The sequence below is a fragment of the Mirounga leonina genome, unplaced genomic scaffold (genome assembly GCF_011800145.1).
Source record: "Mirounga leonina isolate KUSES-001 unplaced genomic scaffold, KU_Mleo_1.0 Mir_175, whole genome shotgun sequence".
NCBI lineage: Eukaryota > Metazoa > Chordata > Mammalia > Carnivora > Phocidae > Mirounga > Mirounga leonina.
Genome location: NW_023270453.1, coordinates 24,924,080 through 24,941,042, shown reverse-complemented (window position 1 = coordinate 24,941,042; position 16,963 = coordinate 24,924,080). Strand labels below are relative to the sequence as shown.

Here is a 16,963-nt window from a genome sequence, read left to right as displayed (position 1 = left end):
CTGTGCAGCTTCACGGGCATCTTCCCTAGTTTCTCCTCAAGATTTATATACACGTACATGTACCTGCAGAAATGGTTTTGTGCATTTTTCCTGTTGTCGTATATATGAAATTATACTGTATCTGTCAGCAATGGCCCTCCAAGCCCGTAAGGGGATATCAGTCCGTATGGTACACATAGATCCCTTTCCCCTGCACTAAGGCTGCATCCGTTATAGAAGTGAACCACGGTGCCTGTATTATGCAGATGGTTCCCATAACCTCAGTGAACAAGCAATCAGACATACAGGTTGTTTGCATTTTTTGCTATTACAGACAAACCTTCCATCACCATCCTTTACATAACGTAAATTACCATCCCCAGCTATGGAACCACACGGTGGAAGGGGTCCTGCCATGCTGCAGTCCCGTGGCCCCAACAAGGCACCAAAGCTGGGTACCGGAGCCTGTAACTGCCGCCAACACTCGAATCAAACCCCGCTCTCTGGTCCAGCACACGCCCGACTGAGCACACAGACCTGAGTCAGCAGCCACTCCTGATGCTTATCAACCACGCAAGGAATCTGAACAGACAGGCCCCGAGGTGCTCGTCCCCCACCACAAGGGGAAGGGAATTCGGGAAAGGGGCCCCGGGAAAGGGGGGCCTGGCCAGAAGGTTACCTCATCATCCTTCCACTCGGAGAAGTCGATCTTGAAGGAGGGCAGGGAGAACTGCTGGCTCACCCCTCTCTTGTAGTGGACGGTCTCAGACTGCAGGGCGGGGCTCTTGGGGCTGTACCTGAAGGGGCAGCCAAGAGAAAGGCCGCTGAGACTCTGCCGAGAGCAAACGGTCTGCTGCGCCTGGTCGTCAGGGCGAGCCCCCGAGCACAGGGGCCTGTGACACAGGGGCTGGCAGCCACTGGGCTTTTGGGACCGAGCGGTAATTGGACATGCAAGACCCACACTTCCTTTCTCTTCCTGCAAATGCAAGCCCTCCTGTGGCGGGGCAGGGCGCTCAGCCTGCCACCAACTTCGGCGGCCTCATTCTGCTCACCACCAGCTCTGCCTGGGGCCTGCCTGGTCACAAGTCCTCCAGAGCCCACACCTGCCCAGTAACTGCCTTTCCAGATCTAGCTACACCTTTCCATTTGGCTTTTATGGTATGTTTACTGTGCTGAACAAACATGTACTCAGCGGGCAGCGTCCCCCACAACCCCCACGCCCAAATGCACGGGCGTCTGCTCTTCCATATTCCAGCGGCAGTCCACCCACACCTGCTCTCGCTACTGCCAGGCCCCGAAGCTGTCCCCTAGCCGACACACAGAGCTGAGTGCTCTGCAAACACCGCACGGCCTTCACTGCGGGGTGAACACCAGACGGTCTCCAACATCTTGCTACTGCACACAACGCTTCCAGGACCTGCTTCTACATCCATCTGAGCCACATACACAAGCACATTCCCAAAAAAGGAACAGCTGGGTCAAAGGGGACTCACATTTTCAATTCTGATCAACTCTGGCTTCTCCCTATTCAGGAATCCAACATACCACCCTGAAAAAGCTTCCTCCACCCACCCCACACCTGCCATTCCTGGGGCCTCTCTCAGTCTCTTAGACAAAAGACACTCTGGAGAGCCTGAGAGACTGGGCGGGGGGGGGGGGGTTGTTCTTGTACGCACAAAGAGAGAGGGCCCCTCCGCCAACCAGAGGCCAGAGGCCCTTCCTTCCCTGTGAGAACCCAGGCCTCGGCCCGTGGTAAAGACACAGGTTAGGACTCTGCTGCCATGCAAACCTGAGATTTTCTCTGGGACCTCAGATCTGCCCCCTTTCTCTCCTGTCAGGAAGTAGGGAGGGAATCAGGGAATGCAAACAGAATTTCCAGGCTAAGGTAAAGGTGCCTGGGCACAGGCTTCCGGAGCCTTCCTGCTTCTCTTTGTTCCGGTGACTTCTGTGCTCACACCACTCAACTCCAGCAAACTCGGAAGAGAAGCAGGGCTCCCAGCCACTCCGGCCAGGTCTCAGGAAGGGGACAGAGCAGCGTTTTTCTCCCCCCAGAGGAGTCTCCCAGGGGTCCAAGACAAAGGCTCCAGGGGCTATGCCCTTGGCTCATGCGTCCACTGTCCTTCTGGGGGCAGCAGACTCTTTTCTCAAGCATATGGAACCTCTTACCAGCCCAAGTGTGACACAGACAAAAGCTGGGGGAGTGTGGGGTGGGTGGGCCGCTCACCCACACCTGCCGGCCTACCCCTGTCCCTTGCCCCTCTCTGTGGCAGCCCTCAGACCCCTCCCCACTAGCCAGGACCCCTCCACTGTGGCAGCCAAACTAGCAGAAAACAGAGAACACAGAAGCTTCACCCCAACCGATGTGGCACTGTGGCCCTCCCACACGTGTCCTCCCACCTCCTGGTCAGGAGCCAGAGCAAGTGAACATGGCCAAGGACAAAGGCCAGGCAGGCGGGGTCACAAGGAAAGAGCCAACAGGGCACCGGGAGGGCCCGGGAGGGACCTGAATGGCCACATCAGTGCCTCAGGGCACTGTGCTTACCTCTGGGGGGCAGGCCCCCAGATACTCCTGGATCTTCTCATTCTTGGTTTACGGTAAGAACACATTTGTAAACGGCTGTGTCATTGAAAAAACAAAAGTAATCCAATGTTTGGGTCAGCGTGAAGCCTCAAAGAAGAAAGTACAGGAAAAGGAACCTTGTCCTCTTGTTGCTGCCAGGGTGGGTGCGAGTGGGGGGGGTGGGAACATGGGGGGATGGTAAGGGCAGCCCCTCAGGGGCCCAGGCCCCCAGCCCACTGAGCCCCACAGAGGACAAAGCGTTCACTCCCTGAAGGGGGTGCTCCCCACAAAGCCCCACCTCTGAGTTTTCTCCAATAGCAGCGGCAAGATCCTTATAGCAAACACGAGGGGGCCACTCCAGCCACCCCCACCCCCAGCTCAGGAAACTGAGGCACAAGCCGGTCCTAGGCCAGGAGCTGTTTGGCAGGTACAGGGCAGGGCCAGCACCTGAAGCCTGAGCTCCAATCCCAGATCCAATCGGGCCCTCAGATGGCTTTCCCCAACAGGACACAAGCAGGTGCATTTTCCCTGGTCTGTCCGAATCTGCTGCTGAAGTTGCAGATTTCAAACTTTTGGGGCCAGCAGGACCCTTACTGCAAATAAAACCTCTAGAAGCTCAAACACACAACATGGACCACAGAGGCCCCCCCAGGCCCAGAGACTCACACCGCAGTCCCGTTCAGGAACTCCTCCACCGCCTGGCAGTAGATGGTGATGGCCACCCGGGCGTCGGCATCAAAGGTGAACTCCAGGCTGTAGAGGACACGGGGCTTCTCACTGTCCTCGGAGGGGCTGTCTGTACCATCTTTGTACCTGCCCGGGAGGCAGAGGAACAGGCAGCAGGTCAAGGGTCCTGCCTGTAAGCGCCCCCACCCTGCACAGCACGCGCATCCCACCCCACCCCCCGGCTGGGGTCCTCTGAGGTGGTTGCCTAGAAATGTGGAGGCCCACTCCCTGGTGGATAATAAGGCCCAACACTGCAGAGCTGTCCTTTCCTCGCCTCCTGCCCACAGAAAGGGAGGAGTCCTCCTGGTTTAGAGACAGCCCCAGACGCCTCAGGCCATCCAGGTTTAAAGCAGCTTCTCGGCCTGCTCATGCTGGACACTGGATCATTCCTGGCTGGGGGCTGTCCTGTACACTGCAGGGTGTTGAGCAGCATCCCTGGTCTCTGCCCACTGTGGGCCCGCAACACCCAATCCCCCAGCTGTGACAACAGACACAGGCCAGGGTCCCTGGGGGCACAGCTGCCGGTTGAGAAGCCCTGGTTTAAAGACTAGAGTTTCATAAGCAGAGCCCTGCTGGCCTCCTCTCCCTCTGCACCCACACCCCAGGAGCAACTCGGGGGCTCGAGACCTGCCCACGGCCTTCTGGCTCCACGCCTGAGGTTAGCAGAGCCCGGGGTCGCTCGCCACTGCCCCTCTGCCAGGTATCAGGGGCCAGAGAGCAGGGCGGGGCGGAGCCTTACCTCACAAGCCGCAGGGAGTCTTTTCGGATGTTCACCAGGCTCCTCAGCGTCTTCACCGGCTCATGGGGGGCGGGGGTGACGTAAGGAAACTAGAGGGAAAAACCCAAAGCAGTGCCCGGTGACTCCCTAAGGTGCGGCCGGGGCAGAACACAGGGATGATCAAAGCAACAGTCACAAGTCTGTACTCCCTGGCCCTTGTGCAGGCAGCGCAGCCAGTGAGCGGAGGAGCAGGGCCCAGGCCACCCTGGAGGATTCTGGCCACACGGATCTCACCACGGTCCTCCAATTCCACGAGGACCCTCAGCAAGCATAACCTGGCCCGAGGGACCCTGGGGGCGGTGAAGGCTGGGGCTCTCAGGCCATGTGCCCACAGGTGGGACCTGATGCCCACTGCTGCCCCGAATAAAATGGGATTTCCACAAAAGGACGATGCTCAGTAAACATTTTGGAGGAGACTAGCACACAGACACACACAGATGCATGCTGGACACTGGAGTCATCTGGAGAGTTCTGGCCTGTGATAGCACACCGGAGCTTTATTAGATGATGTCACTGGGGAAACAGAGGAGAGGGCACACAGGATCTCTCTGCATCACTTCTCACCACTGCAGGTGAGTCTACGATGCTTTCAAAGTTTAAAAAATAACAGACTTATGGAGGTCTGTAAGAGCCAGGCCCTGCATGTGAGCTGAGGCTTCAAAGATGGAAGTGAGGTTGCTTTCTTGTTCTCATGGACTCAGGAGGCTGGGGGAGATTCAGCACCACCCGAAAGTCCCAGCGGTCCCATGGGTGGTGGAGAATGGCCCACCAGGCCCTAGCTCCTTGCCTCCCATCCACTAAAGGATCAAGATTTCATATCAACCAGCTGCTCTGTTGTAAAACAGCCTAAAGATTCCTGGTCCAGAGGACACCCCACCTCCTGTCAGGCCCAGGAACACCCCAGGGACTCAGCAGCCTTAGGAAACAGAATTCAATGTCTCCTGAAAGAGAGGGCCTCCTGCCTGGCCCCTCACCCACACTGGGGACCATCATTTCAAAGTACAAAACCCAATCCCCTGCTCAGCATCCCCCTCCCCACTGGTCCTCACTCATCCTTCTCCCTCTCTCTTTAGTTTCCATTCGTGAAATGTTCTCTTCTTCATTGTCAGCACCCCCTGCAGTGAATGGGGTGGGATCTGTCCTCCACCCCCAACCCGTGGAAAAGTCCTAGGCACAGAGCAGGTGCCAAATGAGTGTTGAATAAATGGACAACAGTGTATAAGCATGTACTTCTCTGGTGACTAGTGAAAGCGAACTTGTGGTAGTCCCACAGCCTGGATGCACTGATGCACTGGGCTCAGCAACAGTCATCCTGTCTCCAGTGACCAACCTGCAGCCATCCAGGCTCTCAGGGGGCAGCACCAGGACATGCCCCCGCACACACACACACACACACACACGTCCCGCCAGCAGCTCTGTCCGTCTGGGGGGACTCAGTGCCCGCTTGTCCTCGAAACTGGTTGTGGACAGCGGAGGGGAGGCACCTCACCACTGCCACCCACATGCCTAGCCTGGGCGAGACCCACCTGGACCCACCTGGACTGGGCGATTGCCCAGGAAATTCAGATCCATGTTTTCTCCAAAGAGGTAACCTTCAGGGTGGGGGGTGTCAAATTTCTCACCTCCCATGAAAAAGTGCGAGGCAAAGTAGTTTCCTGGTTAAAAAAGAAACACAGTTGTGGATAAGGAGGCTTGACACAGCCCAGGGTAAGCGTGGGATGGCCAAGAGGCTCAGCCCTGAGAGCAGCTCCATTTGGAAAGAAGCCTCACAGGCGGTCCCTCCCATTCAAGGCTGTAGCCTGGGCCTCAGCCCTTCAACCATGTCAACCCCTGCACCCCGACACCCTTCCTGCTCCCAGACCTCCCTTCCCTGCTCAGGGGCGCGTCCTGTCCTCTGCTCCACTATCCTTTCCCTCTGTGGCAGCCCGAGTTGTGTCCTCCTTAAGGATACGTCTCAGTTCCTGCCCTACACCCGTGTGTGTGACCTTAGTTGGAAACAGGGTCTTTACAGATGAAATCAAGAGGAAGTCAGACTGAAGTAACAAAACTGGTAAAAATACATATATTGGTAAAACTCAATAAACTGACTCACAAAATAAAAGGATGTAAAGTACAACACCATACACCTAAAATGTGGGGACGAAAGGAATAGAAGAATGGGTTCAAACTTAAGTGACCATCAACTTAATACAAACTGCTATATGCAGAGGATGTTACATAAAAACCTAGTGGTAAAAAAAAAAAAAAAAAAAAAAAAAACAAAACCTAGTGGTAACCACAAATCACACACCAGTAATAGATAAGCAAAAAATAAAGAGAGGAAGCCAAGTTCATCATTAAAGAAAGCCAACTAGGGGCTCCTGGGTGGCTCAGTCGTTAAGCGTCTGCCTTCGGCTCAGGTCATGATCCCAGGGTCCTGGGATCGAGCCCCCAATCGGGCTCCCTGCTCCACGGGAAGCCTGCTTCTCCCTCTCCCACTCTCCCTGCTTGTGTTCCTGCTCTCACTATCTCTCTGTCAAATAAATAAATAAAATCTTAAAAAAAAAAAAGAGAAGCGCCTGGGTGGCTCAGTCGTTAAGTGACTGCCTTCAGCTTAAGTCATGATCCTGGGCTCCTGGGATCGAGCCCTCCATCGGGCTCCCTGCTCCGCAGGAAGCCTTCCCCCTGCTTGTGTTCCCTCTCTCGCTGTGTCTCTCTCTGTCAAATAAATAAATAAAATCTTTAAAAAAAAAAAAAAAGAAAACCAACTAATCATGAGAGAAGAGAGCGGGAAAAGAGAGGAATGGAGAAAAACCACAAAAACAACCATAAAACAAGTAACAAAATGGCAATACATACATACCCACCAATAATTACTTTGAACGTAAATGTACTAAACACTCCAATCAAAAGACAAAGGGTGATGGCATGGATAAGAAAACAAGACCAATCTATAGGCTGCCTGCAAGAGACTCATTTGAGACATAAAGACATGCAGACTGAAAGTGAAGGGGTAGAGAAGCATTCATCATGCAAATAGTGTGAAAAGAAAGCTGGGGTAGCAATACTTACATGGGACAAAATAGACTTTCAAACAAAGACTGTAGAAAGAGATAAAGGACACTACATCACCCAACATGGGCGCACCCAAAGACACAAGTTAAGAGCAACTATAAAGGAAGTAATTGATAGTAATTAACCCACTTACATCAATGGACAGATCGTCCAAACAGAAAATCAACAAGGAAACAGCGGCTTTGAATGACACACTGGACCAGATGGCTCTGACAGATATATTCAGAACATTCCATCCTAAAACAGTAGAATACACATTCTTTTCAAGTGCACATGGAACATTCTCTAGAATAGAGCACATGTTGGGCCACAAAACAAGTCTCGACAAAGTCAAAAAGATCAAAGTCATTCCATGCAGCTTTTCTGATGACAACACTATGAAACTAGACATCAACAAGAAAAAAATCTGGGGATAGCACAAATACATGCTACTCAACAATGAATGAGTCAACCAAGATATCAAAGAGGAAATAAAAAAATATACGGAAACAAATGAAAATGAAAACACAGTGGTCCAAAATCTCTGAGATGCACCAAAAGCGGTCCTAAAGAGGTTAGTTTACAGCAATATAGGCCTACCTCAAGAAGCAAGAAAAATCTCAAATAAGTAACCTAACCTCCCACCTAAGGGAGCAAGAAAAAGAACAAATAAAACCCCAAACCAACAGAACAAAGGAAGTAATAAAGATTAGAGCAGAAACAAACGTAATAGAAACTAAACAAATAATAGAACAGATCAATGAGACCAGGAGCTTGTTCTCTGAAATGGACAAAATCGACAAACCTTTAGCCAGACTCATAAAAAATAAAGAGAAGAACTCAAACAAAATCATAAATGAAAGAAGAGAAATAACAACCCATACCAAAAAATACGAAGGTTCACAAGAGAATTTTTTTTTTTTAAGATTTTATTTATTTATTTGACAGAGAGAAAGACACAGCGAGAAAGGGAACACAAGCAGGAGGAGTGGGAGAGAGAGAAGCAGGCTTCCCGCTGAGCAGGGAGCCCAATGTGGGGCTCGATCCCAGCACCCTGGGATCATGACCTGAGCCGAAGGCAGGCGCTCAACGACTGAGCCACCCAGGTGCCCCGACAAGAGAATATTTTTAAAAATTATATGCCAACAAATTGGACAACCTGGAAGAAATGGATAAATTCCTAGAAACATACAATGTCCCAAAACTGAATCAGGAAGAAACAAAATTTGAACAGACCAATTACCAGCAATGAAATGAATCAGTCATCAAAAAACTCCCAATAAACAAAAGTCCAGGACCAGACGGTTTCACAGGTAAATTCTACTAAACATTTAAAAAGGGTTAATGCCTATTCTTCTCAAACTATTAAAAAAAAAAAAATAGAAGAGGGGCACCTGGGTGGCTCAGTCAGTTAAATGTCTGTCTTTGGCCCAGGGTCCTGGAATCGAATCCCTACATTAGGCTCCTTGCTCAGCAGGGGTCTGCTTCTCCCTCTCCCTCTGCCTCCTCCCCACCGCTTGTGTTCTCTCTCTCTCAAATAAACAAAATCTTTAAAAAAATAAAAATACATAAATAGAAGAGGAAGGAAAGCTTCCAAATTCATTCAATGAAGCCAGCATTGCCCTGATACCAAAATTAGATAAAGACGGCACAAAAAAAAAGAGAACTACAGGTCAATATCTCTGATGAACACAGATGCAAAAATCCTCAGCAAACCAAATCCAACAACAAAAAAAAGTCATTCACCATGATCAAGTGGAATTTATCCCTGGGATGCAAAGGTGGTTCAATATTTGCAAATTAATCAATGGGATATATCACATCAAAAAAAAGAAAGGATAAAAACCATATGATCACCTTAGTAAGAAGCAGAAAAAGCATTTGACAAAGTACAACATACATTCATGATAAAAACCCTCAACAAAGTGAGTTTATTAAGAGGGAACATACCTCAACATAATAAAGGCCATATATGAAAAACCAAGGCTAACATCATCCTCAATGGGGAAAAACTGAGAGTTTTCACCTAAGAAGAGGATCAGACAAAGACGTCCACTTCCACCACTGTTATTCAACAGAGTACTGAAGTCCTAGCCACAGCAATCAGACAAGAGAAAGGAATAAAAGGCAGCCAAATCAGTAAGGAAGTAAAATTTCCACTATTTGCAGATGACATGACACTATATATAAAAACCCTAAAAACTCCACCAAAAAGCTACTAGAACTGATAAATGAATCCAGTAAGGCTGCAGGATACAAAAATCAATGTACAGAAATCCACTGCATTTCTATACACTAAGAATGAAGCAACAGAAAGAGAAATTAAAAAAAAAAAAATCCCATTTACAATTGCACCAAAAATAATAAAATACCTAGGAATAAACTTAACCAAGGAGGTGAAAGGCCTGCACTCTGCAAACTGTAAAACACTGATGAAAAAAACTGAAGATGTCACAAATGGAAAAATATTCCATGCTCATGGATTGGGAGAACAAATATTGTTAAAATGTCCATACTACACAAAGCAATCTGCAGATTTAATGCAATTCCCATCAAAATACCAACAGCATTTTTCACAGGACTAGAACAAAGAAGCCTAAAATTGGTACGGAACCATAGAGACCCCAAACAGCCAGAACAATCTTTAAAAAAAAAAAAAGAAAGAAAGAAAGAAAAAGAAAAACAAAGCAGAAAGTATCACACTTCCAGATTTGAAGATATACTACAAAACTGTAGCAATCAAAGTGGTCTGGTACTGGCATAAAAATAGACGCGAAGATCAATGGAAGAGAACAGAAAGCCCAGAAACAAATCCACAATTATATGGTCAACTAATCTTTGGCAAAAGAGGCAAGAATATGCCATGGAAAAGGCACGGTCTCTTCAACAAATGGTACTGGGAAAACTGGACAACTAGATGCAAAAGAATGAAGCTGGATCACTTTCTTACACCATACACAAAAATAAACTCAAAATGGATTAAGGCCTAAATGTGAGAGCCAAAACCATAAAAATCCTAGAAGAGAACACAGGCAGTAATTTCTCTGACATCGGCGGTAGCAACATTTTTCTAGATATGTCTCCTGAGGCAAGAGAACAAAAGCAAAAATAAACTGTTGGGACTACACCAAAATAAAAAGCTTCTGCACAGCAAAGGAAATAATCAACAAAACTCAATGACAAACTAACGAATGGGAAAAGACATTTGTAAATGACATATCTGATAAAGGGCTAATAATATCCAGAACATATAAAGAACTTATACAACTCCACACCAAACAAAACCAAATAATCCAATTTTAAAATAGGCAGAAAACATGAGATATTTCTCCAAAGAAGACATTCAGATGGCCAACAGACACAAGAAAAATGCTCAACATCACTCATCATCAAGGAAATGTAAATCAAAACTACAATGAGCTCTCACCTCACACCTATCAGAATGGCTAAAATCAACAGCACAAGAAACAACAGGTGTTGGGGTGCCTGGGTGGCTCAGTTGGTTAAGCATCTGCCTTCGGCTCAGGTCATGATCCCAGGGTCCTGGGATTGAGCCCCACATCAGGCTCCCCACTCAGCGGGAAGCCTGCTTCTCCCTCTCCCACTCCCCCTGCTTATGTTCCCTCTCTCGCTGTGTCTCTGTCAAATATATAAATAAAATCTTAAAAAAAAAACAACAGGTGTTGACGAGGATGTGGAGAAAAAGGAACCCTCGTGCACTGTTGACGGGAATGCAAACTGGTGCAGCCACCGTGGAAAACAGTATGGAACGTTCCTCAAAAAGTTAAAAATTGAACTACCCTACGATTCAGTAATTGCAGTACTGGGTCTTTACCCAAAGAATACAAGAACACTCATTCAAAGGGATACACGCACCCCAGTGTTTACAGCAGCATTATCTACAAGAGCCAAATTATGGAAGCAGCCCAAGTGTCCATCGACTGATGAACGGACAAAGATGTGGTATATATATGTATGTGTGTACATAAATGTACATGCACGCACACACACACTACGGAATATTACTCAGCCATAAAAAATGAGATCTTGCATTTTCAACGACACGGATGGACCTAGAACATTATGCTAAGCAAAATAAGTCAGTCAGAGAGAGACAAATACCGTATGAGTGCATTCATGTGTGGATTTAAGAAACAAAATAAATGAACAAAGGAAAAAAAAGAGAGACAAATCAAGAAACAGAGTCTCTAACTACAGAGAATAAGCTGATGTTTACCAGAGGGGCGGGGGTGGTGGGATGGGTTAAACAGGTGATGGGGACTAAGAAGCGCACTTGTCACAAAGAGCACGGGGTCATGTATGGAAGTGCTGAATCACTATATTGTACACCTGAAACTAATATAATACTGCATGTTAACTAACTGTAACTAAAATTAAAAAAAAAGAAGAAGAAAAGGCGGTCAGCCTAGACTGGGGGACACTAAATCCAGTGACCGATGTCTTCATATGAGAAAGAGGGAGATCTGGACACAGAGGCCCACACACAGGGAAGAAGGCAGGGTGACTTGGCTACAAGGGAAGGAGCACGTGGAGCCACCAGCAGCTGGGAGGCAGGAAGGACATCCCCCTAGAGCCCTTGGAGGGAACCAACCTTTGTTGACACCTTGCCTTGGGACTCCCAGCCTCCAGAACTGTGAGAATAAACTCTGTTGTCTGAAGGCACTCACCCTGTGGTGCTTTGTTACAGAGGCCATGGGACACTAACACGGTTTCCCACGGCCCTAGACTAAGTCAGTCCCCCCATCCCACACCTCAGCTCTGAGTACATTTTCACCTCAGCACTGACCACAGTTGAAAACTGTGTGGAGGGGCACCTGGGTGGCTCAGTCGTTAAGCGTCTGCCTTCGGCTCAGGTCATGATCTCAGGGTCCTGGGATCGAGCCCCGCATTGGGCTCCCTGCTCGGCGGGAAGCCCGCTTCTCCCTCTCCCACTCCCCCTGCTTGTATTCCCTCTCTCGCTGTCTTTCTCTCTTTCAAATAAATAAAATAAAATCTTAAAAAAAAAATTAAAAAAAAAAAAAAAACTGTGTGGACCTGAGTATCTGACACCCCCCGCCATGAGAAATGAGGGAAGCTCTAAGCAGTTCCCCATTATGTCCCTGGCACACTTAGGCACTAAATTCACATTTTTCGTAAAAATCAGTGGATAAAAGGGTCAGCTTCAAAGAAGAGAGCTCACAGCTTTGCTGGGGAAACATGAGAGTATCTATCGCCTCTCCCAAGATTCCTGATCTGATGCTCACCCTCTGTCCCCCATTTCTCTCTGGCACAGAGAACCCAGAGAAAAGCCCAGGCGGCCACAGGGCCCTGTGAATTTTGTGGACACCCAGGCCATGAATCCCGCAGGCACAGCAGGCACATCTGAGCACCTGAGCCCATGTGGGTCCTTCCTGGAGCCCCTGGAGGGAATCCTGAGCCCTTCAAACTCCAGGGCATGCCCGGCCTGGAGGTGTGTGTCCTTCCTGAGAACCGCAGCCCTGGTTACGCGCACACAGCCCTGGCTGCCCAGGCAAACAGGCCGGGAACCAGGGGTCCAGCCTGGGGGCTCTCGCCTGCAGGGAACATAACCAGGGAACACTGGGCAAGGGCATAACCCCACCCAGCACACATGTGGCCAGGACCCAGACAGAGCCAACTGCAGTGAGAGAAAAAGAGTCAAGTGGTGACTAAATAAACATAACACTCCTGATTTTATGCAACACCAAGTAGCGGCTAAAGAGAGTCAAACACTTGGGATACGCACATGGGAAGACGATCACGGAGTATTTGTTATTAAAAAAACAAGCTGAGGGTGTTCCCGGATCCCGTTTGAGAGGTAACTGCACACAGATGCACATAACACAAAGTTGTAAGTTCACACAGAATGGTCAGGAAGGATGCAAGCAAAAAGCTGCTGAGAAGTCAGTCGGGACTGGAGGCAGCAGAGACAAGAGTGCAGACATTCTCACACCTCCCGTCTCGCCAGGTAACGACATGCACAAGCAGACAGGGGCAGTCACTAGATGGGACCGCACGTCAGTTAAAAGGAATGAGCCAGGTCTCCACGTATGAGCATGGAGCAGATGCACAACAAACACGACTCAAACACAAAGCAGTGGGAGACCGCATCATGCTGAAAGCAGCCCTGTGGCCGACGTGAAGAGGCAACACAGGACAGCAGCACGGGGGCCACGACGGGGCTGCTCAAGAGAGAGATGCAACATGAAAGTGGGAAGCATGGATTCTGAAAGGAGGGTGTTCGCTTTCAATTTCTTTGCTTTCCCAGGTTTCTCAAATGCTCATTTTTTTTTTTAAAGATTTTATTTATTTGACGGAGAGACACAGCAAGAGAGGGAACACAAGCAAGGGGAGTGGGAGAAGCAGGCCTCCCGCCGAGCAGGGAGCCCGATGTGGGGCCCGATCCCAGGACCCTGGGATCATGACCCGAGCAGAAGTCAGGCACTTAACGACTGAGCCACCCAGGCGCCCCTCAAATGCTCACGTTAAAGGAAGAACATGTGCAACAGAGGACCAGGGAGGGGTGTGTGCTCATGCGTGTATGCGTGCAGCGTGTGATGTACGCAGCTGCAGGTATGCACGGTGCACATGTGTCTGGGTGTGTGCTCGTGTGTACACGTGGCCGTCTGTATGCGTACACTTAGTTTAGGACCAAGAGGACCAGGCGGAACTCTGAAGAGGAGGGAGGGAAAAGGGCAAGGAAACACCATGAAAGGGCAGGAACAAAAGGCAGACAGACCGGAAGATGGAAGGAGAGAAACCACCATCACCACTGGACTCTTCCTCCATGCCCCCCAGATAACAGAACCCATCGAGGGGGCAGAGATGCCACCGCTATTCTCCACGTGGGGTGACGAGCTCAGAGGTGGCTCCCAGCCCCGCGTCTCAACCCCCTGCTGGGCCTCCCCTCCCACCACGGGGACAGCAGCCAGGGGTGCTGTGGTGTCATGGTGTCATCTCGGGGCAGACTACAAAGGGCTGCTGTTCGCACACAATGAATGAGCCACATGGGAAGGCCTTCCCGATCAGATCGGCTGGAAACCCCTCTAAGGCCACACTCAGAAGCCTGCCAGAGGCCACGATTTTGGCCACGATTTGGCCCTGGCTACGCGGCACCGACATGCTTGAGGGCCGCACGACCTCCAAGGAACTCAGCCAGTTCACCTCCTCTGTAGCGGGGGGTATTCAGACTCCGTCCTCCTTACAGGCATCCCAGTGACCTGGAGAACCCACAAGTGGCCAGCCACCAAAATAAAGACCAAGGGAGGGGACCTCCCCTGGAGGCCTCCCCGCGCTCCCACACATGGCTCGGTTTTCCAATGTGGATGGACATGCGTGATCATCATCTTTTACAGACAAGGAAAATCAGAACCATGGGCTCCAGTCAGAGGCTGCTTCAGTGACGGCCGGGCTTCTGGGGTTCTTCTGTCTGTTCTGCTTTCAAATGTCTGGCAATATACATAGTGGACCACGATCATCACTTCCAACCCCCAAACAGAAACACTCTCAATCATGTAAGTGAACTAACCCTGCTAAGGGGCCAGGCACCAGGACAAGCTCTCCAAAGCCCAGAATGATCCACACCCAAATCCCCAGAATCCCCCAGGAGGCAGGGCGAGGAATGGGGAGAGTATAAGCGGGAGCTCAAAGCTCTCCCAGAAGACACCTGCTCTCCCCTTAGCTACATACTCACAAATCCCAAGTTTCATCGAGACCAAAGTCTGGGACCCTACCACAGATCGAATGTTCATGTTTCCTCCAAATTCACACGTTGAACCTCACCCCCAATGTGGCGGTACTGGAAGCTGGGGCCTTCCGGCAGCGACCAGGTCATGAAGAGGTGCTCTGAGGGCTGGAATCAGCGCCCTCTCAGGAGCTCCCTCCTTGCACTGCAGATGCTCCCGACCAGCGATATGATGCCATCCCCAGCAACACACATCCCCACGCCTCGACCGCAGGGACAGCCACCACCCACCGCCCTGCAACTAGTGACTGCCCTGTGCTCCCACCTCACCCCGCACCACCTTCCTGGCCTGTCTCCCAGGATTCCGGAGCTTCCTCCATTCCCTGTGACCCAGGGGATGCTCCCACCCTGCCACTCAGTAGCAAGGCCTCCTACGGCCTCCCAGCAAGCCATCTGCCCACTCGATAGCACACCCTCCGCCCCCCACTGTCTTCCAGGTTTTTCTTCCTGTGCTGGTTGGTTCACACTCCAGGCAGGGGTCACAAGTTTGTCCACCATCCTGTACCCCAGCAACCACCACCCTGGCCTGCACACAGGAGCCTGATAAAAACCGGCTGAATGAACAGAGGTGAAACATGGATGACAGCTTACTACTATTTGACAGTCGAGGAAATGGGAGGCACAGAGAGGTCACATGACCTGCTCAAGCCCCAGCACCAGCCAGAGGTGGCATCCTCACTGACCCCAGAGCTGCACACTCAACTACACCAACCCCCTGTATGTTCTACCCACACCCCCCAGCAATTCTCCAATTCCCAGTGCACACTGACTGGGTGGCCTACAAATTCAGCTCAATCCTGACACTACCCACCCAGAGACAGCATCAGATCCCACAGATTAAGGGCTCAGCCCCATACCACTGCCATCTCCCTTCAGATGCCAATCCCCAATCCAGCTGGTCACCTGTCAACTGGCTATAAACTGGACATTCCCATGATCCCCAATTAATTTGCTAGAGCAGCTCACAAAACTCAGGGTAACAGTTCACTTACTAGATCTCCAGTTTATTATAAAAGGATAGGACTCGGGCGCCTGGGTGGCTCAGTTGTTAAGCGTCTGCCTTCAGCTTAGGTCATGATCCCAGGGTCCTGGGATCGAGTCCCACATTGGGCTCCCTGCTCGGCAGGAAGCCTGCTTCTCCCTCTCCCACTCCCCCTGCTTGTGTTTCTGTTCTCGCTGTCTCTCTCTCTGTCAAATAAGTAAAATCTTTAAAAAAAAAAAAAAGGATAGGACTCAGGAAGAGCCAGACAGAGAGGCCCAGGACAAGACATGTGGGAAGGGTGCAGATGCTTCCAAACTCTCTCTGAGTGCTATACCCTCCTGGCCTCTCGCTGTGTTCACTAACCCAGAAGCAGTTTGAACCCAGGCCTTTTGGGTTTGCATGGAGGTATTGTTACATAGGCACGGTTGATTAAATCGCTGTCTGCTGGTGACCCTTTCAATCTCCAGCCTCTGATCACAAGGTTGGGTCCAAAGGCAGCCAGGACCCACCCTTAGGTGCTTTCCAAAATCTCCTCATTAACATAAATTCAGGTGTGGTGGAAAGGGGCCCGGTTACGAGTATCAAGACTCTGATCTCACTTCTATCACTCATTGCTTAGGAAATTCCAAGGGTTTTAGGAACTCTGTGACAGGAACAGGTGAAAACCGAAGATTTATTTATTTATTTGCATTTTTTTAAAAGATTTTATTTATTTATTTATTTGGCAGAGACAGCGAGAGAGGGAACACAAGCCGGGGGAGTGGGAGAGGGAGAAGCAGGCTTCCCGCGGAGCAGGGAGCCTGATGCGGGGCTCGATGCCAGGACCCTGGGATCATGACCTGAGCCAAAGGCAGACGCTTAATGAATGAGCCACCCAGGCGCCCCCAAGATATTTATTTCTTAGTATAAATCACAATGTCCCTGCCAACTAAGCCATGATGTGACTAAAGGCTCTGCCCCCAATCCCCCCACCCCGGCCCACTAAGACACACAAGACCCGCTCAGCAGCCCCAGTAGGAGGTAGGGGAAGAGCTGAGCAGGCCTGTGCAATGGCTGGGGACAGTTCATGAACTCCGCAGGCCAAAAATTCTTCTCATTCTGTACCAGGACAGCTGTTCCCAGTTACCAGTTTCCCGAATCTGC

At 50.2% G+C, this 16,963-nt stretch overlaps 1 protein-coding gene across 5 annotated transcripts in view; it reads right to left on the bottom strand.

Annotated features, from left to right (window-relative positions):
• The window catches only part of MGRN1 (mahogunin ring finger 1), a 55,107-nt gene that overhangs the window by 27,862 nt on the left and 10,282 nt on the right, over positions 1–16,963 (bottom strand). For 4 of the 5 annotated variants that reach the window (XM_035022188.1, XM_035022185.1, XM_035022187.1 and 1 more), the window contains exons 2-5: positions 5,580–5,698; positions 4,005–4,093; positions 3,206–3,352; positions 659–776 (exon numbers count right to left, since the gene is read on the bottom strand). In XM_035022188.1, coding sequence (XP_034878079.1) covers positions 659–776; positions 3,206–3,352; positions 4,005–4,093; positions 5,580–5,698 — 473 coding nt within the window. The remainder of the gene's footprint in view (positions 1–658; positions 777–3,205; positions 3,353–4,004; positions 4,094–5,579; positions 5,699–16,963) is intronic. The other variant, XM_035022186.1, reaches the window with a different exon arrangement.